General features: G+C 41.5%; 1 protein-coding gene across 1 annotated transcript in view; it reads left to right on the plus strand.

Annotated features, from left to right (window-relative positions):
* Positions 1-13,199, plus strand: part of EDNRA (endothelin receptor type A) — a 61,008-nt gene extending 47,809 nt beyond the window's left edge. Inside the window, exons 5-8 of the mRNA XM_060012117.1 lie at positions 3,065-3,217; positions 7,555-7,688; positions 8,325-8,433; positions 10,702-13,199. Of these exons, the coding sequence (XP_059868100.1) occupies positions 3,065-3,217; positions 7,555-7,688; positions 8,325-8,433; positions 10,702-10,842 (537 nt within the window). The 3' untranslated portion in view covers positions 10,843-13,199. The remainder of the gene's footprint in view (positions 1-3,064; positions 3,218-7,554; positions 7,689-8,324; positions 8,434-10,701) is intronic.
* The last annotated feature ends 13,194 nt before the right edge of the window (positions 13,200-26,393 follow it).

The raw sequence follows: 26,393 nt of genomic DNA on the forward strand, positions 1-26,393 counted from the left end.
ACACAATTAGTGGTTTTACAGTTGACCAGTTATCCTGCTTGGAAAGTCTTGTTTCAAAATTAGAAGTGCTCATGAACACAGCCAAACTAGCAACCTTAAAATTAAAGTCTTCTGCTGATCCACTGACTTTTTTATGAAGTCAACCTCCACAGTGAAAAACAAAGTAGTAGGAGGCTATCAGAATTTGGGCAGTGTGAATGAGCAATCTAGAAAACCCTGACTAAAACATTAGAGAGAAGAGGCTCAACATAAGAAGGAACTCACTGGGAATTTCCTGGCGGTCCAGTGATTAGGACTCATGGAAGTCATGGGTTCAATCCCTGGTCAAGGAACTAAGATCCCGCAAGCCGCGCAGTGTGGCCAAAAAAAAAAAAAAAAAAAGAGGAACTTACTCACCATTCCAGCTGGACAAAATGAAATGGGTTTCTTCACAAGGATGCATATCCTTTCTAGAGGTGAAGCTAAGAGTAGCTGCCCTTCAGGCTGGCGGGAGCGTTGTGGCTGGCGGGCGCCCGGAGGGTTGCAGTATAGGGTATGAGTTTGAACTGATGATTTTGAAGGTTTCATTCCAAGTCTAAAGTTTTAGGATTCTCTTTCCCCTCCTGTTCTCTTTCTCTAATGTGATTCCCCCTCTTTTTCCACTCTTTCCTCCTCAACTTCGCTCTAACCTAGACTGGAGGGAGGTCCCTCCATACCCTTGCTGGTGACATCAGTTCAAAAGAAATGTGTGACCCCATTCTCAACAGGCCTCTACCATGGAAGGGGCAGGGAACTCCATCCAGTCCCAGGTAGGGTAGGGTCAGCGTCCAGGCCCTCCGCAGCTGCTTGCAGGCAGTCACACCCAGTCAGCAATGCACCCAGAAGACGGGGGTACAAAGGAAGGGGGTCCTCCAAGGAGTGTTTGTGTTGCACTTAAATGAAGAGAGAGTTCTTCTGATTTTTTGTTTGTTTTTTTAAGTTCAGTACTAAAATCTTTCTACAGTGTGATGTGAATAGGAATATATTTGTATAAACAGATTTGAATAAACCAACTCCTTTGGGAGTCTGCACTTAACCTGAGGCTAGAATTCAGAGGTTTGTAAACTTGAATGGAAAGGAAATTACATGTTTATTTTCACTAACTTCTAACTGAAATTTATCATTTCCTTCTAATATGAAAGTAGGCAACAAACCACAGTAGTATTTAGCACTACCATGATTTTTTCACTAATAGAAATAACAGACATTTCATACCACATAACAGTTGTATAATCTCAAAATATCATTTACATTCATCATTGCTTCTACATTCTGATAGAACCACCATTAGATCTGTGATTTAATTTGTTAATAAACACATGTATTACTACATCAGAACTTTCTTTTTCATATTTTGATATCTGTGTTTGGATGTAATTGGTTTCCATTGTAATCTTACATATTTTATTTCATGCACATAAAAGTATTATTCTCAGAAAGAATTATAGTCTACACCAGAAGGCAATCTATGGCATAAAAATATTTAAGAACCCCTGCCCAGAACTTCTTTTCCTCAGGAACCATTTAAAGAATATTTTAATAGACATGTTATAAATGCAGCCCACTGGGCCTCTTTCTATATTCAGAAACTCTCCCGTTTTTCACAGAGCAGTGTGATTATTTTTTACTGTGGGAACTGAGATATTACAGGAGGCTGCATTATCCTTAGTAAATAAACAATCTGGAGAAACAGCATAAGAAAAGGAACAGCATTTCTTCCCAAGCTGGTGATTAATTTAGTGGGACGAAGAATTTAGATGTAATTTTCTAATTTCCATTTTTATTGGGTATTATATTTTCTCTTTCAAGAACTCATAAAACTGAGTCATCCTGGTATTTACAAATCCTGTCCTCAGGAAGATAATGCTCAGTGTGCCTTCAGATAAGCTACACTGCCTCAATGGTTTCCAGGTGGTAAGTATTAAAAGAGAGCGAGAAAGGGCAGAGTTATTGATGGCTCAAACTGGCTGGCTGCGAGGTCACATAGCAGACATACCAGACAAAGGGTTAATTCCCAGTAACCGGAACTCCACAGATAAGCCATTCATAACCCTCACTGTTTCCAGACTAGATAGGCACATTAAGTACACTCGAACCACAATAGTCAGAAGTAAGCCAGGCACTAGCAAAATGTTGAGAATCACCAACAAAGATAAGAGTCTGTATGTCTCAAAATCATGTTTTATGAGCTTTGGAAGGGAGCTCTTTTTATTGATTAGGGCTCTTGCCCTGTGTAATTAAAACCAACTTCAGTTTATTCAAAATATCTTTGTTGGGATAATTTTTTAAATTTATTTTATTGAAGTACAGTCGATTTACAATGTTGTGTTAATTTCTGCTGTACAGCAAAGTGATTCAGTTATCCATATACATACATTCTTTTTCATATTCTTTTCCATTATGTTTGATCACAGGATATTGAATATTGTTCTCTGTGCTATACAGTAGGACCTTATTGCTTATCCATTCTATATATAATAGTTTGCATCTGCTAATACCAAACTCCTAATCCATCCCTCCCTCCCCTCCCTTGATAACCACAAGTCTGTTCTCTATGTCTGTGAATCTGTTTCTGTTTCATAGATAAGTTCATTTGTATCATATTTTAGATTCCACATGTGAGATCATATGATATTTGTCTTTCTCTTTCGGACTTACTTTACTTAGTATGATAATCTCTAGGTCCATCCTTGTTGCTGCAAATGGCATTATTTCATTCTTTTTATGGCTGAGCAATATTCCATTGTATATTCATCTGTCAATGGACACTTAGGTTGCTTCTGTGTCTTGGCTATGGTGAATAGCGCTGTTTGTCAGGACAATTTTTAATGCAATTTCTTTGTGTGCTATTATAAAGCCAAGATAATGTCTGGAGTTTCCAATTTAGTTGTTTTGACTACCACCTCCAAGCCCATTACCACAACCAGAGAGCATGAATATACAAACATATCTGCAAGCGTGAAAATGTTGAAGCCACCAGAGGTGCTGTACAGCTAATTTTCATTATAATGCTCCTCTTCCTCTCTCCCTTCTCTTCTCTTTCCAGTTCTACCAAGATGTTAAGGACTGGTGGCTGTTTGGGTTCTACTTCTGCATGCCCCTGGTGTGCACCGCGATCTTCTACACCCTCATGACTTGTGAGATGTTAAACAGAAGGAACGGCAGCCTGAGAATTGCCCTCAGTGAACACCTGAAACAGGTAAATCTAATAAGATCGTGAAGATGTGACCAAGACTGTTTTGTCCTTGACAACAAAAGGCCTATGAATACTGTATTTCGCAGATTTAGCCTGATTTCCTAAAAATAAAAATACTGTCAGGGCTTCCCTGGTGGCGCAGTGGTTGGGAGTCCGCCTGCCGATGCAGGGGACACGGGTTCGTGCCCCGGTCTGGGAGGATCCCACGTGCCGTGGAGCGGCTGGGCCCGTGAGCCATGGCCACTGGGCCTGTGCGTCCAGAGCCTGTGCTCCGCAACGGGAGAGGCCACAACAGTGAGAGGCCCGCGTACAGCAAAAAATTAAAAAAAAATACTGTCTTGTTTGTCTGTATGGTGGCCCTGCGGGCAGGGCCTAAACAGAGAGAAACTATTCATTTATTTTGCCTAGAGTGTATCAAACATGCGTGTTTGTGATTAACAGTACGTTGAACTGGGGTTGGAACTGTGCCAGGACAAAAAAAGAAGTATATGACTTTCTCCACGGGCAGGCTTTGCAGTCTTGTTGTGGAAATAAAACACAAACATGAAATAATTGGAAAATAGAATCACAAGTTGTGGTAAAAAGTAGCCTTTGCTATAGAAAGCCAAGGAGGATATGAGTAAAGTCATGGAGAAATTGTATGAGGGGGATTGAACTGTTCATGGAGGATAAATGGGTTCCATGGGGAAGAAGAAAAGGACAGGGGGCATTTCAGGTGGGTGGACAGGGGTCTAGTAGAACACAGCATGGGCACCATGCATTTGGGGAACTGGAAAAAAAGATGGACCTCATTAGAGCAACATCTAAGGTAAGACTCATGGTAGGAAACGGGATTGGGTACATAAGAAGCCACATTTTGGAGGGCTCAAAGTTCTAGAAGAAATCTGAACGTGTCATTAGGACGCTATTGGTCCTTCCCAGGCAGGAAACAGAACAGATAAAACTGTGAAGCTTATATTTGCTGGCTCTGTGACACTGGGAAAATTGCTTGATCTCTCTGAACTTCTAGTTCTTCAGAAAATGTATATAATAATACCTGCACTTTTCTGTACAAATACCAACTTAATTTTGAGTCTTAAAAATTTTAAATGAAATGTATAGAATAATACATCAAAGGGATGACCTAAGGCATGTGCAGTGTCTAATAGAACCCAACTCATAGTTTAGTCAGAAAATGTTGATATATATTAATTCAAAGAGTAAAACTAGGACTATGGGTAAGTTTTCAGTTTCAACAGACAAGTATATAAGGATGATGAACCATACCAAAAGTTAATGTGAGTTGTTGATGGAGCCTGGAAATCTGCCCTGTATGATGACCATACAACAAGCATCATTCTTCATTGGCAACACTTTTCAGCTAGAGGACTGATTTCTTTTTGAGCGTCAGCTCCCTATCTATAAATTGGACATAATAATATATGAATCAGTATTATTATGAGAATCAAAGGAATTAATGTGCATACACATACTTTATAAAATCTAACATGTTATACAAATGGTAGCTATTATCTTTTATTATAATTTAACAGGAAAATTATCTTGAGAAACTTTAGTATGACATCATCCAGGCATGAATGTTTCAAGTACTCCAGATGTGAAACATATTAAGCAATTATTATGGCTCATTCCTGCAATGAAGATAACTAATTAGAATAGATTTGTGGAAAACAGTGTTTTAAAATGTTGATTTTGCACAAGCACCACGACTGAGCCTATTTAAGCTATGAGTGGCAACTGCTCTAAAAATAATTGAATGGGGATTGGGAGCGGTAATAAGATGCTGCTGCTTCACATTTTCATAGCATTTTTTAAAGTTTTTAAAGAGCATTTCCATGTCCTTTTGGTATTTGATTCCTCCAAACACCCTGTGAGATAAGCTGGACAGGCATTACCCTCATTATATAGGTGTTTAAGAAATTGACTCAACCAAATGGAGATCAGAACCCAAGACTTGGTCCCCATGCAATAGATATTCCCTCGTGTCTCACTCAAAGCTAGAGCAGGTTCTAACAGCAGGAGAGCAAGCCTGGCTGGAAGGCCTTCAAGTGGGATGGCAGGGAAGCTAGCTCAGAGTGAAAGACCCTGCCACCCTGTCCAATAACCAATATGGCTTTTGGTCTTGCTTCTTGTGTGGTTTTCTCAAATTTCTCTTCATTATACCAACGATACCTTTTATCACTTAGGGATTGTGTTTGGATGCTGGTAGCAGAAAACCCAAAATAACAGGGAGGAGACCAAGTAGGGGTTTATTTTTCTCCCATGGCAAGAAGTTCAGATGTCATTGGCTCAGTGGTCAAGGGACTCAGAAGCCAGGGTTCTGCTGGTGTACTGACCTTTCCATTTTTATTGGAAGACAGCCGCTATAGCTCTACCATTATATCTTCTATCCAGGCACAAGAAAGGGAAGAACACCGATCACATTAGTGTGTGTGCGCCAAAGGAGTATACCTCACGTTTTTTTTGGCCACGCCCCACGGCATGTGGGATCTTAGTTCCCCCACCAGGGATTGAATCCGTGTCCCATGCACTGGAAGAGCAGAGTCTTAATCACTGGACCACGAGGGAAGTCCTATCCCCCACTTTTAAGTAACTTTTCCAGAAACTCCACACAACGATTTCTACTTAATGTAATTGGTAAGAACTATGCAGATGAGGAGGCCAGGCTCCCGTGCTGCCATGACAAAAGCAAGGATCTGACTGATAGTAAGGAAAACAGAAGAATGGATATTGATTAACCAAACATCAGACTGTCATGGCAACGTATTAAAAAGTTATCCTCTTTGAGGATGTGCACAGGGGATGTAACCTCTCCCCAATACCCTCCTTTTCTATTTTTCTGGGCACACTGTCTTTCTGTGTATACAAAATTGGCCCTTTAAAATGATCCCCCATTCCTGTAGATTAATAAATAAAGGAATCCTTTATTTCTCTCAATCATCGTTCAGTTTATACATTCTCTGAAGTCATAGCCCAGCTAACTAGCCAGCTAACTCTGAAAGATTAAAGAACTCCCAGTTCTTGGGACTAGAGCCACAATTTGTGACAACTGCCCTGAAATCTTTTTAAATGGCTCTATTAATCATGTGGGTTTATTGTAGGCTTCCCGTACTTAACGCTATATGCTTCGGGTTGAACCAGCATTACCCTTCCAAACCCTGTTTTCAATCAGTTTTATTTTGACATTAAGTGATTCCAGTTACAGACAAGTTGCATTTTACATTCCCAGTGGGGCTTCCAAACGCATGCCCTGTAATACTCAAGTACAATGCACACAAATACTGGTTGCAGATAATTCTTAACCTATGGTTTTGCTGATCCTACGCAGACCCCAAAGCATGTAAACCTGCCATTGGAGTCAAGCCAGGGTCAACATGTCCCAGTTTTTCTAATCGTCATTGCTGATAATCCTTTACCCTCATCCCTCTATTTGTAAACAATATATCCTTGGAAACTACATGTCCATGTCATTAATGAAAGAATTTTAAAAGCAAAAAAATCCCAATGCCAGGTTTCTCCAAGATCAAGAAATGGAGAAAACACATTGTTCTTCCTTTTTCTTTTCTGTTTCCTACTCCTGTTTTGCTTTCCAAATATCTTTTTAGACTTGTCTTTTTTTTCCCCCCCATGCTGCATGGCTTGCGGGATCTTAGTTCCCCAACCAGGGATTGAACCCAGCCCTCGTCAGTGAAAGTACACAATCTTAACCACTGGACCACCAGGGAATTCCCTAGATTTGTCCATTTTTTATCATGCTAGGGTCAGTCACCTTGACTGCCATGCCATCATTAATGCCGGTGAATTAACTGCTATTGAGACTTTTAACTAACCCTCACCCCACATATTCAACATACACACACACACAGACCCAGCCACGGTGTTGGCTCAACCCCAGCCAGTCCCCACCTCTGCCCACCATCGAACCTCTGTCTTGGCCCTGTTGACCAGCCTGAGACCACCATCCTTCCTGGCACCTGCCCCCGAAGAATCACTAGCAGCTCCTTGCTTAGAAATTAGACTCCAAATGTTTTCTTTTTCTTTTCTTTTTGTTTTTTTTTTCTGGCCACACTGTGCTGCATGAAGGATCTTAGTTCCCCAACCAGGGATGGAACCTGTGCCCCCTGCAGTGGAAGCACAGAGTCCTAAATACTGGATCTCCAGGGAATTCCCTGGACTCCAAATCTTGAAGAGGTGGAGGCATGGTGAGGGGCAGGCTGCTCTGGCATTTCTTCGAGTTACTCTTCCCCAATTTACTACTTCCTTTTGTGTAGCTCTTTCCTCTAGTAGAGAAACACTAAACGTATTGTCTTTTTTTTTTTTTTTTTCTCACTTTCCTTTAGCGTCGAGAAGTGGCAAAAACAGTTTTCTGTTTGGTCGTAATTTTCGCTCTGTGCTGGTTCCCTCTTCATTTAAGCCGTATTTTGAAGAAAACCGTGTATGATGAAATGGACACGAACCGATGTGAATTACTTAGGTATGATCCTCTGTACTCAGGAGGAAACTGGAGTTTCTCTGATTTCATATTTATAAGACTTTTACAAAACCACCTACTCTACATTCTCAATAGCCCTGAAAATTAAAACTGCAAAGTTGATTGTTTTTCTTTAGCTGACAGAGCCCACAACTGATCTCAAAAATTTGCGCAAGCCATATCACTAATTTTGCTGCTCCCCTCCTGGGGCTGTGCATAAAATAGTTTGGGTTAACCAAGTGCTGGGTATATGTGTAAATGTTCTGCAGAACTGAAATTACCATTTAAACAAGGACTTAAGGGCTTCCCTGGTGGCGCAGTGGTTGGGAGTCCGCCTGCCGATGCAGGGGACGTGGGTTCGTGCCCCGGTCCGGGAGGGTCCCACATGCCGCGGAGCGGCTGGGCCTGCGCGTCCGGGGCCTGTTCTCCGCGGCAGGAAAGGCCACGGCGGTGGGAGGCCCGCGTACTGAAAAAAACAACAAAAACAAAAAAAACAAGGACTTAAAAAAAAAAAAATTCTGACTGCCACCTATAAGAAATGGCTTCTGGGCAAGAAAAATGCTTATTCTAGAGATAAATGCTAGTTAGCAGATTTGAAAACATGTTCTAATCTATCTCCTCTATTTTCTTTTGCTCTAGTTTCTTGCTGCTCATGGATTACATCGGTATTAACTTGGCAACCATGAATTCATGTATAAACCCAATAGCTCTATATTTTGTGAGCAAGAAATTTAAAAATTGTTTCCAGGTAAGACGTTTTGCAAGCATTTTTTAAGAACAACCAAATGAGTATATTAAGTAACCAACAGGCATGGTTCATTCCAGTGGTAAATATCACTTTCACTAGCTGTACTTTTCAGTAGAGAAGTGAAAAATCACATTTTGTTACCCAGAAAGAGGGTCAAGTTGTCAGCATAACAGAAAAGCAATATCTATTCAGACAACAACATATTCAGAGGTTAAAGCAAAAAGAGCTAACTTAATAACATGCCAATTTAGTGTCCTGCTTTAAAAAGAAATACTCCAACTTGAGCTCTAGGCCAACAGAATAGATAAAATTTATTCATGATCTCAACAAAACATAAACTCATTGTTAAGAAATCTCTTGCTAAACGCTATTTAATAGTACACTTAATAATAGCCTTTTCAAGGAAAGTAAGTGTTTATGGATCTGGAAATCTGAACTAATGTAATTTAATTTGAAATCAATTTCCTTCCGTTCTTCAAAGTTCCCCATAGCTAAGCCAACCCATGTCCTCCCAAAGCTCCAAGCACTTCCTATTGAGGTGTCATTTTTCCAGTTCCTAGAATGATTTTAGCATAAAGTTAATCCTAACTGGATTCTGTTATCTTTGGCCAGGATGTTTAACTTCAGTTTATGGTACGTATTAGAAAGAGTAGCATAGAGTTCAAGGGTGCAGGATCTGGAAGCCAACAATCTTGATTTAGATCACAGCTCTGCACTAGCTAACTGTCTTATCAGTTCCAAGTGGTACCCCTCCTGCTTCCTCAGTTTGCTCATCTGTAAAATCAGATGCTCACTGTGTCTATCTCATAAGGTGGAATGCAGTGGGTTAATATATGTTAAGTGCTTGAGACAACAGAGAGTGCTCAGTACGAGCTTCTTATTATTAGGGATAGAAGAGAGGAAAAACACAAGCGACTGCCCTTGTGGAACTTATAATCTAGAAGGAAACAGACAAATATTTTTTAAAAAATCATAGAAATCGATGAAACCTGGTGTGGAAGTTCTTGTTGCCACACTTTTGAAGTCTAGTGGGTCACGTTTACAAGTCATGAAATGCCCTAAGAAAGATTCTGCCCTAAGAAAGATTGACTAAAATGCAGGTCATAACAGATACATGACGTAATCTGGAGTTAATATCAGTTTCTAATTAGTTTACACATTAACTAGAGGGGAAGGGAAAAAATCAAGGTGCAAACCCTCAGACATTAAACACAGTTTTGACTGATCTTCATAAAAAGGCAGCATACCCAGGCGGAAGAGCCCAATAGAGAAAGTCCTGGGTTCTAAGTTCAGTTCTGCCTCTTATTATCCTCTCTAAGCCTCCCTCTTCTCATTCATAAAATGAGGAAAATAGCACCTACCCCCAAAAGCTGTTAAGAGCATCAGGTGAGGTGGCCAATGCAGAGAGCCAAGTAGGTGGTACACACTGAAGAAATGCCAGGCCGGAGACTTCCCTGGTGGTCCAGTGGCTAAGGCTCTACACTCCCAATGCAGGGGGCCTGGGTTCAACCCCTGTTTGGGGAACTAGTTCCCACATGCTGCAACTGAAAGATCCTGTGTGCCGCAACTAAGACCCAGCACAACCAAATAAATAGATATTTTTTTAAATAATAATGATTTTTAAAAACACTTAAAAAAATGAAATGCCAGGACCCTCCCAGCCCTTTCCACTCATGCCCACCCCAAATCATTGAACACTCTCCCTCCACCAACACTGCCTTCCCTTCCTCTTTGACTTGGTGAATAAATTAAAACAAGAAACAAGGGATCTGTTGCTTTGCAGTAGAATAAACTGTTTAACTTCTCCCTAGAGGTTACAAACTCCCTACCCTACATTACTAGTAAGGCTCACACTCTGTCCTCAAATGCCTACAGACATTCACCCTTTGTTGGTAGGCCTCCAGGTTCTGCAGGGAACAGGTTGTTGGCCTCATCTGTTTTTTTTGTTTTTTTTTTAATTATTTTTGGCTGCGTTGGGTCTTCATTGCTGAGCGTGGGCTTTCTCTAGTTGCAGTGAGCGGGAGCTGCTCTTCGTTGCAGTGCGCGGGCTTCTCATTGCAGTGACCTCTCTTGTTGCAGAGCACAGGCTCTAGGTGTATAGGCTCAGTAGTTGTGGCGCACAGGCTTAGCTGCTCCACGGCATGTGGGACCTTCCCAGACCAGGGCTCGAACCCATGTGCCCTGCATTGGCAGGCATGTTCTTAACCACTGTGCCACCAGGGAAGCCCTGGTAGCCTCGTCTTAATTCAAGTCTATTCTTTCTCCCAGTCTTGCCTCTGCTGCTGCTGTTACCAGTCCAAGAGTCTGATGACCTCAGTCCCCATGAATGGAACAAGCATCCAATGGAAGAACCATGAACAAAACAACCATAACACAGAGAGGAGCAGCCACAAGGACAGTATAAACTAAACATCTTAAGGAACATTCATCAATATACTTCAAATACTATTGGAGAAAAAAAAATCAACACAACAACTGCATCTCCAGAAATCTCTTCTTCCATCCTTCTCCCATGACTCAGTACCACCCCCTGGAAAAATGTTTTCCGAAACATTGAAGGGTTGACTGGTTTATACCCACAAATTCAACGAATCTTACTTTGATTTATCTAATTTACATATTCTGCATGTTATATTCAGCCCTAAAAAATGGTGGGAGTTGGCGGGGGAAAGGAGATTGTTCAGTTAAACCAGAAGGATATATACTATCTTTGCATGAAAATAGAGTTTTCGAGTACGTGGCTAGCTTTCATGGCGGTTCTGTAGAATGTTCCGTAAGAACTGGTCACCATGAAAAGCTTAGAAATTATAACAAGGTTTTCTATTTTTTTAAAGTAATTTTGTTTTTTTGGCCAAACATGGTATGGGTTTAAGTCTCCTTTATTTGAAATGTCCTTCAGTGCCAGTATTTTTTAACTGCATAGTTGCCTATACAAATGATGATTTGAGCTTATTTACACATATTTTGCCCCCAGAAAAGAAGAAGACATAAAATGGACTTCAGGTGAGCAATTAGGTTAATGTTTCTCATGTCACTGGCTTATTTTTAAAACATAAATTCTCAAGCTGCAAGAGCTTACAAGATCTTAAAGCACAGACCGATATCCACATACGGCAGTTTAATAGCTGCTATTCAAACAACTTTTAAGAATCTGTATTTTCTTTTTTAATGGTGTTTCATTACAGGAGACCTTGTGCATATTTTTATGTTAAATTTAAAAATAATGCTTGAATGAAATAGTTCTATTTTTCATGAGCCCAATTTTTTTAATGGAAGCATGTTATGTAAAATCAATACCATATACTAAAATTTAAATGTATGTGTCATTTAACTATGCCCAAGACTTTCAGTGCAATGCACAGAAGTCCAAAGCACAGCCAGGAGAAAAGGACTGAGTATTTTTAGAAGATTTGGAAATTTTCATTGAGGTTTATGTAACATGTATACGTGTGTGTATGTATGCAAATGTACATACATATATACATATATATGTATGCAAATCACCTCATTGTCTCTTGATTGCTTTTAAAATGTTAACTGGCAGTAAGACTTTTTTGGTCATTCCCTTTTTCACATAGGAATATAGGAAACATAATTTCAAAGAGGCCAGCTGAGTTTATCATGTCAGTGAAATATAATTGCCACCATGAACTTAAGGTTCTCTGGATTTCCAGTATGCACCTAAACACCTCCCTCACCCCAACTCCTCACATAGTCACCATTTCAAGAGGCCCACAGTGATTTCTGCTGGGCGTTTTCCACGATGTTTACAGACTGTGAGTACAGCAGAAAATCTTTTACTGTGTGTATATAAACATATATATATATATAAACAACCATACAGTTCTTTTAGCCAATTTTTCTGTGATTGTCTCTATGGAAGGCACTCGTGGGTGTGGTGTTTGCACGTGGTGGGATGGTTGTATGGACTTCACGTAATCTAATACTAATGCCCAGCAGTTGTGCCGAAGCACACACTCTAAGTGGAATCTAGGTAGATGTTCCTCTCGACAACCAGCCTCAGTCAGTTTTAATCTGTCTGTGTTCGTAAATCTTGTGACAGTGTTACTATTACAAATGGAACGTGGCAGGCAGCATGAAAAAGGATGAGCCATGGGTAGACAATGGGGTTTTGGTTCGTTGGTTGGTTCATTAGGAGAAAGCAGTATTTGGGGTTATATTTTTTTACTGTGCTGGAGCAAAAGTCATTAACATTTGAAGTATTATATGGTCCCAGTTCCCAACTCAGTGTGGTGATGAGACTGACAAGTGGGCAGATGTTTCTATCAGACTTCGCCAGAAAGATTGCTGATGATAAATGAGCTCAGCCGATTCTTCGGGCTGTATTTTAGCACAGTCACGTATAAAATGATATCAGATTCCAGCCATCCAATGGCAGGGCTCCTTTACGTGTTAGCAGTCAAATTCCATTAGCCCACTGGTGTGTCACATGCAGTGATATATCCCTATAAGGTAAGCCATATGTTCACACCATTTTGTTTAGACAGATGTCTTTTTGTAAAGATGCTTTGTCTCTTGCATATTAAAAATGCATTTTACAAGTTCAAAAAGTCAGAGATTTCTGAATAACCACACAGGCTTCCATGGGCATTTTGTTTATGGACCAGTAAGTGACCATGGTTGACTAGTAGGAATATTTCCAATTTCTACCTTTATCACATCTTTTCAAGTAAATCTGTAGAAATGAGCCAGAAGCCAAGGCCCTGCACTGGCAGTGGCCCATAAATATAAAATAAAAGTTTACAGAAGCCTTGCAGGTGTCTCTTCATTTGTATATAGTTCTATGTAGGAAACGTTTGTTATACAATACCTATTGCAAACCTCTGCCTAGTAATAGCCAGGTGAGCAGTTTTACTTTCACACAGATGCTTCCTAACTGTACTGAACACTTAACTCTCCCATTCCTTCCTTCCTTCATCTTTCCTGTAAATTTTACTGAGCATCTGCTATGCACCAGGAGTTCTTCTAGGTATTGGGGATATAGCAGGGAACAAAACAGGCAAAATGCCTGCTCTCATGGAGCTTGTGTTCTAGAAGAAGGAGTTGGACAATAAACAATTAGGATCAATAAACAATGTGTCAGGTGGATACCTGGAGGAAAGGCTCGTCTACATACAACTGCTTATTTGACATTTCCAACTGGAGGACTAATAGACTTACTATATCTGAAACTAAGGTCCTGATATCCTTCTAACCTGTGCTGCTGTAATATTCCTCTGCTCATGTATTAGTCAAGGTTCTCCAGAGAAACAGAACCAATAGGATAGATAGATGAATAGATAGATGATAGATAGATACATACATACGTAGAAGATTCTCTGTGAGAATTGGCTCACATGATTATGGAGGCTGAGATATGTATGCCATGATGCGCCATCCACAAGCTAGAGAACCAGGAAAGCCAGGAATATAATTCAGTCCAAATGCTAAAGCCTGAAGAACAAGGGAGCTGCTGGTATAACTCCCAGTCTGAGGTCAAAAGCCTGAGAACCATGAACAGCTCGCTGGTGTTAAGTCCCAGGGTCCAAAGGCCGGAGGACCAGACGCACCAGTGTCCACAGGCAGGAGAAGATGGATGTCCCAGCCCAAGAAGAGACAGAGGAAATTCATTCTTCCTCCTCCTTTTGTTCTTTTCAGGCCATCTACTGATGGGTGATGCCTGCCCATGCTGGTGAGAGCAGATCTGCTTTACTCAGTCTCCTGATTCAAATGCTAATCTCTTCCAGAAACACCCTCACAGACACACCCAGAAAGAACATATTCCTAGCTACAGGGTGTCTGTCCCTCAGCCCAGCCAAGTTACACAGAAAATGAACGATCACAGCCCATCTTTTGAGGTGTCAGGACAAAAGCCTTGAAGTCCTGTCCCACTTTTTCCTCTCACAGCTTATACCCAACTCCTCAATAAATTGTGACAGGCGCATCCTCAGACTATCTCCAGAATCTGACTCTCCCTCTCCCTCCCTCTTTTTATCTCTCTCTCTCTCTCCCCCCCACCCCCTGCCGCTGCCACACACACACACCTCCCACCTCCCTTTTCTGAGCCACCAACATCTCTTGCCAGGATAACTGCAATCAGATCCTACATGCCTACTTGTTTCCAGCCTTGGAAACACCATACTCTAACTGGAGCCTCTCTCTCCACCCCCATAAGTGGTCTAAAGGTGTTCACATTTCCAAGCTAGGCTGATCAGCAACCCCTAGGGAGTTTTCTACTAACAACTAAAGTAAGAAAGAGCCCTTTCTCACTGTTGCAAGCAGGGAGGGTGGGCATTGTGCAGAAAGTCAGTCTAGAGTGTAACAGAGATGAGAAAGCACATTTAAGTCCCTGGGTCTAGTTTGCCCTGCTGCTTTTCCGTGGCTTGAGTAAGCCAACGAACACATTTACCTTGGTGCCCATGCTAGTTAAATTTGGTTTTCTGTTGCTTACAATCACATGGTCTAAGAACATCTCATCTAAGTTATTTTTATTTATCTCTTCCTATTGCTGTTGTTTAAATTAATAGACTATGTTTTTTAGAGTAGTTTTAGGTTTACAAAAAAAATTGATTGAAAAGTCCAGAGAGTTCCCATATGCCCTCTTTTCCCTGCTTCCTCATACACAGTCCCCCCTATTCTCTACCCCTTGTATTAGTGTGGTGTATTTGATGAACCGATATTGATATGATATTATTAACTAAAGTCCGTAGTTTACATTAGGGTTCGCTCCTTGTGTTGTACATTCAATGGGTTTTGACAAATGGAGAGTGACAGTTAATCTACCATTATAGTATGATTCAGAATAGTTTCACTGCCCTAAAAATCCCCTGTGCTCCACCTTCCCTTCCCTCCTCCCCTCCCTCTTGATTTATCTTTTCACTCAACACAGATGTAGCAACAGCATATTACCCTGTGCTAGTTGCTGGGAACGTAAAACCGGATGTATAAATAAATACATGCACTGAAGTGCTTAGTGGTGAATCTGTAGCCATCAGCATCGGGGACGGTAATAGCACAAAGGCAAAAGCAGTCAACATTCTTTAAACTTCAGCGAGTGACATCAATGAGCACAGTGTGAGGGCTCTTGCTTCTACAGTTCTTATTTTAGCCAATATAATCATGTCACTGCTGAGACAATGGCATTACAATAAGCAACACAGCATTGTCTCTACATTAGGAGCTTTTTAAAAGTCTGTAAATACACGTTGTTCACCATCCAAAAATAAACCCACCCAGGAAATTTTAAATTATTACAGTAGTGAAACAAATTGGAGATTAAGTCCAAGAAACAGCCAAGACACATGTGAATCTTTCCCTAGTCTATTACCTCTATTGTTATTTTTAGTAGTATTGTTAGTCCATGAGAGTGTATTAAACACTACATATGTGTAGAGTGAAGAAAATGCAGTCAGTCTTCCAAAACCTTTCTAGGTTTTGGCCTGAAATTCTTATTCCTTTGTCTATAACATAACCTAGCACAGTACTGTACTTATTGATTTTTCTCCATACTTTAAACAAGCAAAGTTAAATCAAGGTACAAGTCCACCACATGCAGTTGATCTTTTCTGAAATTCCAATGGAGTCTTCACATTGAAAAATCCCAGTGTTTTTTAATAATCCTACATTTGAGAAGCTTCTGTCACACTCTTCTCTAAGTAGTAACAAAAAAAACCCAGCATCTATATTTGGTCCGCACTGATACTTCTACTTTTTTGTTTCTAAAACTGAAAGGAGACAGGCCACAGCTCTTAGAATCAGGGAATAATCAAGAACTGAAAATAACATTATAACCGCAAAGCCAGCTTTCCCCATGAAGCATGCTAACAGAGTTCACTTTTGATTTGATGACGCCAGAAGTCCTAATATCTCATGGATTCCCAAGCTTTTAGCATCAATAATATTCAGTTGATTCCGTGTTTCTTCCTGGGAGGTAATAAATTAGGAACAGCAATTCCACCCTAAATAGAATCAGAAGAGTCATGAATCTTCCTAAGGGAATGTAGAGAACTCCACAGATTTTTCCTTTTTGGTCCTAATCCACACAGTCTCCTTACCTAATTTATGTACATGGAACTGATCATCTTTTATTTGAATTTGATTCCATGACAGTGGATGCAACTGTGTGCTTGGCGTTGTGTGACAGATTTGTCCCAGATGGTAGAGAGAGTACTGGACGCTGCCCAGACTATGTAGTATCACGTGATCAGCCAAACCACAGGCCCCAGGCACCTACAAGGCACAGCTTGTCTCCCTCCATTGACACAAGTTTTTACAGAATAAGCCATTTCTCCATGACATATACCTCTCTATTTCTCTCAGAGTATGACAATTGGGATTCACTACAATTAAATTCTTGTCTTTTAAAGGATCCTGAAATGAGAAAATCTACTAAATGTGATCAAGTAAGGGGAACATGTGTGCCTTTTTAGGCTTTTCAGGGCAAACATTCGCGCATAATGAAAATTTGATCTCCCAGGTCCAGTCTTTTCTCTATTTTAGGCAACCCAATGGGGTTAGGCCTCGATCACTCACTCTCAATCAAACCCCTGTTGGGAGGGATGGAATTCTGCTGACCAGCTTAGGCCAAGAAAGGACAACTCCTGGAGCTGAAGTTGGGACAGGGTAGGGGGGAGTAACTTCCCAAAGGAAAACCCATGTGGCCTTAGTAAGGGGAAAGGAGGGACTTCTCTGGTAGTGCAGTGGTTAAGAATCTGCCTGCCAATGCAGGGGACACGGGTTCGAGCCCTGGTCTGGGAAGATCCCACATGCCGTGGAGCAACTAAGTCCGTGTGCCACAACTACTGAGCCTGTGCTCTAGAGTCCGCGAGCCACAACTACTGAAGCTCACGTGCCACAACTACTGAAGCCCCCGCGCCTAGAGCCCGTACTGCACTGCAAGAGAAGGCACCACAATGAGAAGCTCACACACCGCAATGAAGAGCAGCCCCCGCTCGCCACAACTAGAGAAAGCCCGCGCGCAGCAACAAAGACCCAACACAGCCAGAAATTAATTAATTAATTAATTAATTAATTTTGAAAAAGGGGGAAAGGAGAACAGCTGCACCACTTCTTTTCTCCATCTTTAAGGATATTGTGCATATATCCTGCTCCTCCTTATTTTCTGCTGCTTTTTCACATTTTTAGCTCAGTTAATCCCTTGATTTGTATTCTTTTCTCTAAAAATAATTTTTGCTGTTCAAATTATAAAAAATAATATATAAAATGGATGTAGGATATATTTAAAGTCCTTGCAGAACAAAACAATAATTAATGAATGATCCATATATGCAAGGGGAGAGATCCCTCTACATGGGGCATTTTATATATATATAATATCTTACCCTTCAATATCTTACATTTAATTTATCCAGTTCTTTGCTACCACAGCCAAGCTACACTGACTGTACATCTGTTTACAAGTCTCCATGGAGACGTGTGTGATTTCTTTAGGAAAATTAAAGAGAAGCAGGATTGCAGCTGAATCATACATCCTGCCAGATTGTCTCCACAATGGCCCCACCAGTCCTGGATTGATCCATTAGTAAAGATTTCAGGGCTCTGGGTGCCTTGATATTGCTCCTCTTTACACGGTTGCCATCACATTGGAGGGGGACATACCTCTAGGTCTCTGTAGCAGACACTGTTGGAGACCTGACCAGATTCTCTTGGATCCTTTATACCAGCTCTGTTCACCCATCTCCACCTTCAGTGTTTCTGCTACTATTTGCTCCTGTAAATTTCAGTGGCCTGCCTTTGGACGCTGGAGCCCTCTAGCCTGTAAGGAGAAGAAGAGGAGCCTGGGAATTTTATATCCACCTCGATCACCACCATGACCTGTGGCCAAGGACTTAACCAACGTGTGAGTGCAAAAGCCCAGCTCTTGTGTCTCTGGTGGGGTAAACAGCAAGCATGCCCGGAGAGCAGCCTCACCTGAAACCTCACCCTAAGAAAGGTGAGGGAGCTTATTCCCTTTCCCCAGCCTGCCTCTTCTACTCCCTCACTGGTTTCTTCTGGGGGCTGTGCCTTAACAAACCACTGACACCCAAATCCCTGGCTCAAGGTCTCCTTCTGGAAGAACCTGACCAAAGACGGCACACATTTCTATCTCACTGCTGAACTTAAATGGCAAATTGCAGACATTGAATGTGTCAGGTTCTTTAGCAAACTAAATGGCATCTGGGATTGGAAACCACTCTTTCAGGTTTTCTCTGTCTGGGGCAGCTGAGCGTGTATGAGAGCTCTCTGCTAACCGGCAATCCAGACTTCCTCAGCCTCAGTCCCATTTTCTGTGAAGGCCCAATTGACCACTTTAGGAACTCCATTTCAGGCTCTTTGGAGCATGGCTGTTAAGTTTTTCTGTGTATCCAAACATTCCTCATATCGGAATTCCACTGCTATTGCCCTTAGAAGAACATGCTTCTCCCAAGTGGCCGCCAAACGAAGGTTTAGGTCATTTATGAAGCTGGAAATCAATGAGACGGGTAACAAGATTAGTCAGCTGTGGGTTGGGAAATGCACGTCACAAGCACAGGCCACTCTTTCAAAGGGTTTGCCCGTGAGGGTACTAAGAGCTAAGATGACAGCGTGAGGAAGGCAGGGCCGAAGGAAAGGTTTTTATCTCTTCAAGGGAAAGACAACCTCAGCATTTTTAGGACAGTAGAATTAGGCCCGTGATAGGAAGAGATCACAGATGGATGAAAAAAAGAAGATAACTGATGGATCAAGGTCCCAGAGGAGATGCAAACAGCAGCCTTGGAAAGGAAGAAGGATTCTTCCTCACTGAATAATCAACGGCATCTGTTTCTTCAGGCATGTGATTTCCTATGAGTTTCTACTCATGAATGTCCTTTGTCCATATTAAGAACAAGAAAAGGCCTGCTTGTACTGTACGTAGAAGAGTGTCCCTTTTAAATCGTACCTTACAGGAACATCCTGGAAAGATACCCACCCAAGTGCACTGTCTGAATGAACTCTTCAGCTAGGTCAGCTCCTCGCTAGATGGACTCAGGGAAGACTGACCTACAGCTAGAGTCAGACCATCTCATCCACACTCCAGGCTGTCCATAGCTTCCAGTGGAAACCATAACTGTATGATTTTCCTGTAATGAACATGTGTTGCTCTGTAAACAGCATATACATAGAAAGAGAGAAAATTTATCTTTGGTTTTTGGTGATGATAGTGTTAAACTTTCTTCAATTTACCAATTGTATTAGTCAGGGTTCTTCAGAGAAACAGAACCAATAGAACATACATGCATAGCTACACATAAGAGATATATCACAGGAATTTGCTTGCATGATTATGGAGGCCGAGAAGTCCCACGATCTACCAACTTCAAGCTGGAGAACCAAGAAAGCCAGTCGTATAATTCAGTCCAAGTGCAAAGCCCCTAGAATCAAGGGGGATTGCATAAGTCCTGGCCTGAGTCTGAAAGCCCGAGTACCAGGGCCTCCAATGGTCAAGAACAGGAGAGATGGATCACTCAGCTCAAGCAGAGAGAACACATTCACCCTTCCTCCATCTTTCTGTTCTATTCAAGCCCTCAGCAGATTGGGTGATGTCCTCCCTTGTTGCTGAGAGCAACCTTCTTTACTCAGTCTACCAAATGTTAATCCCTTCCAGGGACACCCTCACAGACACACTCAGAAATAACATTTTACCAACTATCTGAGCATCCCTTAGCCCAATCAAGTAAAAATAAAATTAATCATCACAGTTATGCAATAAATATTTAAGATAAATCAAAATCATTTTATTACATGCTTTCTCAGAGAATCTATCAGGGAAAATAAGTTTTCATTAAGCTGGATAATAATACTATCCATATACCTATGCCTTAAAGCCTTTATTTTACAAACATTTCCTAATCTCATAGCTGTTCCACATTAAAGAGTCTCTCTCAGTCTTCCAAATAGATCAGTCAGGATGGCTGGTGGAGATTAGACCCTGAAGTGGTCTAACACATTTTCCTCCTCTTCATCTGTGTATCCATGGAGAATCTATAAAATGCTAGACTTTTTGTAACTCCTCCCACTCCACTGAATGCTCCGTTTCACAATTCATTAATTCGACCTGGAGTTCAGTACTTCTTCCACGTTGACCCTCTGTTTCTCAGATTCCGCATCACCTGAAGGTATTCAGCAATTGCTCTATACTGTAAATTGCACAATACCTTGGGCTTAGTTAGTTGGTACAGCCACACGCTTTTGTCATCAGCCCAGCATCCCATGGTCTCTTACAATCAAAAAGTTGAAGGGTCACGGGAACTTACTATTCTACTGAACAATGAATTAGTTCAGGCAAAATAATGGCATAACTTCTGACCACACTTGGGATTAGTCATCATCCCACCAGGTTGTCCCAGTACTCCAGGGAACACTGTGTGGTAACACTCGAGTACTCTCATCTGAAATTTATGCTGCATGACGTACGATCTTACCAGCTCTTGCCTCTGTTGATTACACAGAATGCAACAAGAAAAAGGTTGTCATTCTGATTGCTTAAAGGTCACTTTCTCCGAGAGATTTTTCCTGACCGCACAATGTAAATTAGTCACCCCCTCACTCTATCGTTCAGTCTGTTTTAATTCTCTGCACAGCACATATCGCTGAATGATATTTTTCCTGCTCATTTAAGGTTGTCTACTGTCTAGTCCCTTCCATTATATAAAGGATCTGGTCTATCTTGTTGATTGTAATATACCCAGTGCCTGCAATAATTCTGGATGGCACAGAGGAAGCCCCCAGTATGTATATGTTAAATGAATTAAACCAAGGCGAAACAATAAAAAAATGGCTAGGAGACCACCTTAAGGCTACTTTTAATATAGGATGATCAGAGAAGGTCTTTCTGGGGAGACGATTTTTGAGTTAAAATCTACATAATGACAATTTGATAAGAGTACAGGAATTCCCTGGCGGTCCAGTGGTTAGGACTTGGCATTCTCACTGCCGTGGGCCTGGGTTCAATCCCTGGTTGGGGAACTAAGATTCCGCAAGCCGTACAGTGCGGCCAAAAAAAAGAAAAAGGTTTTGATTATTACACTGGCCTGTTCATTTTTACTTTGATATGAGACTGTTCTTATTAACAAAGGGCTTTTTAACTGTTGAAGAGTGACCCCAAAAATTATGGACTTGACCCAAGATTTCAACAGAACAGGTATAGGACTGAACTTACAGAGTGTGTTTAAAAAGAGGTCATGAGAGAAATCATTTTCAATGCCTCCCAGAGTATTTTCCTTTGTAGTATTCCAGATTTTTTTTTTCCTTTGTCCCTGAAGCTCCTTCCACCATTAAGGCTTAATCAACTGAAGGGAAGTGATGGCAGATACCATCTAGAACAAAAGACCACGTGGAAGACATGATGAGGGAAGTATCCACCAGAGTAGGGAGAATACATGCTCTTCTGATGAGCAGTGGGAAAGTCTGGGGGGAACTATGTGCACATCCCACCTGGGTTCTTCAGGGTTTCAATGCTCCTACCCTACACTCCTAAGACTTAGCCAGTTGAGGGGTTTGTTGATTATGGAGACAGAAACCAGGCCAAGAGAGACAAGCCAGAAGCCTCAGGATGGTGAATCGTGCCCTGTGTAGAAAAAAGGTCCAGTGCATTACAGCTCCTATTTGGAACACATAAACAGACCACCTCACAGAGTGTCTGCTGACCTAAATCAACATGGGTGTCTGCAGCAAAGGAGGGATAAGCATGAGTTATTAGAGAGAGAGGACTGTACTATCTTCAAGTCTCCCATACTTTCCTATGTAGTGCAGAAAGGACACAGAAGTTCCACTTGCTCCCAGAGAATGTCACGAAAGCTAGCCAAGAGTCAAGACGAGGGAGCTTGCCCTTGGGTCACTAGAGAGAGTTGCAATGACACTGAAGACCACAGGTAAGACAGAGTCTGCCAGAGAGCCAGGAGGACAAGGCTGGACATTTCAGCAGTGGACGCAGCGAAGACAGAAGTCACTCCCTGCAGAGGTGAGGCTGTGTCTCAAGGGGTGAGCAATAGGAAAACAGAGAGAACGGTAACACTTGGGCAAGGAGACCTTCCCCAAAGCTATGAAGATAAACAAGCTCCCTTTTGCACCCAGACACCATCTTGGGTATAAGGAGAAGGAAGGGAAACTCTCCAGAAGAGAAACAACTCTGGGAGGGAGTCTGAATTTTAAATTGCTTGAATATGAGTATAAATTACCTTCTGATTGTAAGCTTTAAAAAATGATATTCGACAATCACCAGCAATTTAAGTAGGTGCAGAGGAAGATGAAGTCAGGTATAGAAACAGAGAAGCTAAACTTGTCACACAGTGACTTTAGATTGATTCCAGTTTAACCATACTCTGTATGTACAGTGCAAGTGTCCCCTCCTAACGTTCCAGCTTGAGAAGCTCAAGCATGCTTAGTTCAACTGACAAACCTCCTCACTGGGAGCCCTAGGATTCCTTTGATCTTTACTTGTCCTGGAGGCAGAGGTATGGTGCAGATAAGAGAGTTGCTTCTTCTATGTGCTGTGGAGTCAAGGAGAGGAGACTTGGCTGGGCATTGCTTCCACACCCACAGTGGCTGTGTGATTTACGGGCAGGACACTTGAGGCCGGCAATATGAAATTCCCCAATGACCAGGACCATTGATGGTGTGACCCTGAACTTCTTTGGCAGTGATCAGGGCTCTCCAAGCCCTGTGTTCACCTCCACACCCCCCATATACTTCTTCTCCCTTCCTTAGCCTCTCCCAGTTAAAGCTATTTCCCTCTTCTCCTGTTGCCACTACAGAAAAGTTCTCTCTTCTCTTTTTCTAACACAGTATTAATGGCTAATAGGTAGAGTCGTGATCATCCATTGAACCTAGGTCCCATAGCACCAGTTCTTTTTTTTCAGGAGCAGGAACAGTTTTTCCAGATCTCCCATTCCTGGAAGGGAAGAGAGAGCTTTGCTTCCCATGCTGGAGAAGGTCACGCAAACATTCCCATCCCCAGAAAGACAAATGACTTCTACCAATGCCAAATAGAAAAGATAAACCTAAGACAGTTTGGTGAACAAGAGAGATTGACACTAGTAAAACAAGATGGTTAACCAAGATAAAATGTGGAATCCAGAAAAACAGAGGCTCCAACACCGTAGAGAGACAAAGAGATGTCCCAGAATAAGATGAAGAGAAGTCCCAGGATGACAGCTGAGCAGCAGCTGGCCTAGAGCAACCAGTCCAGATGACAGCAGGAGGACAGAAAGGGGGTCTTGTCTCCAGAGGAAAAAGACAGAATTAGTAGATGATCTAATATTGTCCAAATTATGACCTTGCTCCATTGTAGTAATCAGAGAAAGGAAAAATATAGTTTTGTGTGTGTGTGTGTGTGTGTGTGTGTGTGTGTGTAAGATGGGGGCGGGGTGGGGGTGCAGAGATTGATTGAGGTAAGATCTCATTTACCCTGAAAAGAAGCCAAAAGATAATGTATAAATTTGACAAATCTAGGGAAATGCAGTGTAACCACATTGTTCAAAAATATGGAGTTAAATACTAGTAAAAACAGTTAAAAAGTTGAAAGTGGTTGCCTCTGGGGAGCAGGTCTCAGGAGAGGTAAAGGATGGGGCAGGGATCTTCTTTTCTTCATTATTAGCTATGGTGGATTAAAGATGGTCACAAATTCTTTGACACTCTTCCCATGGAGAGGTGGAGTCTATTTCACATCCCCATGAATGAATTTGGGCTGGCCTATAACTGATTAGAAGCTTCCACTGTGGCTCATGAATCCCTGAACCAACATGTAAGAAGACCAACCACTCCCTCGAGAGGCCACATACAGAGGCCCTGAGACGGTATTAAGAGAGAAATAACCAGCTAAGCCCAGCCTTCTACCCACCCCACCAAGACACCAGATATGTGAATGAAGCTTGTCTTCAAACCGCCAGACCAGACCAGACCAGAGGACCACAACCAGTTAACGCCATGTGGAACAGAAAACTCACCCAGCCAAGCCCTGCTTGAATTTCTGATGGGCAAAATCATGAGACATAATAAAATTACAGTTGATTTAACTTATTACATATTGGAGTAGTTTGTTATACAGTGATAGATAACTAGAACCTAAGTCTTTTAGTACTAAAGAGTAGCAAGTCTTTAGTGCCAATGTTTTAAATGTACATGTATAATTTTCATTAAAATAGAAATTAATTTTAAATAGTTTGATCTGAATAAGGTCAGTGGATTGTATTGATGTCAATGTCATGGTTTCAATACTGTGCTGTAGTTATACAAGATTTTACCATTGGGGAAGATGGAGGGAAGTGCATGTGGGGTCCCTCTCTATTATTTCTTACAACTGCATAAGACTCTACAGTAACCTAAAAATGAAAATTTTTTTTTTTTTTTTTTTTGCGGTACACGGGCCTCTCACTGTTGTGGCCTCTCCCGTTGCGGAGCACAGGCTCCAGACGCGCAGGCTCAGCGGCCATGGCTCATGGGCCCAGCCGCTCCGCGACATGTGGGATCTTCCCGGACCGGGGCACGAACCCGTGTCCCCTGCATCGGCAGGCGGACTCTCAACCACTGTGCCACCAGGGAAGCCCAAAATGAAAATTTTTTAAAAATAACTTGAAGAGTTGAATGTTTGTATCTTGTCACATTTATATATTTTTAACAAAAATTGTGTCATACTTTACATATTATCTACATTCCATTTAATACATTTGGTATTCATACCTATTTCTAAGTCAGCACTTAAAGATAAAGCTTATTAATTTAAATGACTCCATAATATTCCACTGTATGGATTTACTATAATTTATTTAGGTAGCACATTACTGATAGATATTTAGGTTGTTGTTCTTTGTAGAGACTGTGTACTCTATCAGGTCAGAATTTTAATTTCCCTGAGTCATAAAATCAGAGGCTAGGCAACATGGCAATATTCCCCCTACTCTAAACTGAAGGGAGTTATTTCTACCCTTCTTATGATAATTCCTTTCCTATCTTTACAACTTCCATAAGCAGTTATAGAATCATTAATCCTTCTGCTTTTAAATCCAGGAAGGGTCCACATATATGTGCATAGCTAACTCAGCTTCTGGGTAGCATATTGCAACTCAAGCTGCTAGATGTCAGAAAAAAAACATAACAGTTAAAACTCAAAGTCCCAGTCCTGAGTCACCCTGTTTGAAGGGGTTCTAGAAAAAGTGAAACCAGGGAATTCCCTGGCGGTCCAATGATTGGGACTCTGCACTTACACTGCAGGGGACCCGGGTTCCATCCCTGTTCAGGGAACTAAGATCCTGCATGCCCCGAAGCGTGGCCAAAAAAAAAGAAAAGAAAAGAAAAAGTGAAACCAATAAAGAACATAGACATATGAAAGAAAGAACTGATCTTGAAAACTAGGTCTCAAATCTCAATGCTTCCAATACCCATCCTCCCCAAAATAATTATTTAATCTGAGTAGCATGTTTTACATTAATGATATCATTAAGATCAAAAGAAAAAGTGAAAAGGATGTTCTAGGTGGATACAGCCATGGATTTCTGGGCAAGAATAAGTCACACTGCCTTCTAAAGACTCTTGTGCTTTTAAGAAAATGCATCTGAAGTGTATTATTCATTCATTCATTCAACACATATTTAAGTGTCTGATAGTGTGTCAGGAGCAGACAAAGTCAGCTGTGGCCCTGGAGGAGCTCATACTCTAGTGTAGGGACAAAGAATCCAATAGACAAGTATAAACAATGTGGCAGACAATAATAAAAATAAATAAATAAGCACATTGTAGCATGGAGGAGGGCACTCAAAGCTTTTATGAAGGAAATTAATAAAATCTTAAAGTAGGAAGAGGCATCGTAGGTGGGGAGAGAGAGGTCATTCCAGGAGAAGGGCAGCATGGGCAAAGTCCCAAAGCAAGCATAGAGCTGAGTGTAGCTTGCAGGTGGGGATGGTACATGGTCAGAGATGGCTCTACAAGCAGTTATATGATGCCCAAGT

Source organism: Delphinus delphis, chromosome 5, assembly GCF_949987515.2.
Source record: "Delphinus delphis chromosome 5, mDelDel1.2, whole genome shotgun sequence".
NCBI lineage: Eukaryota > Metazoa > Chordata > Mammalia > Artiodactyla > Delphinidae > Delphinus > Delphinus delphis.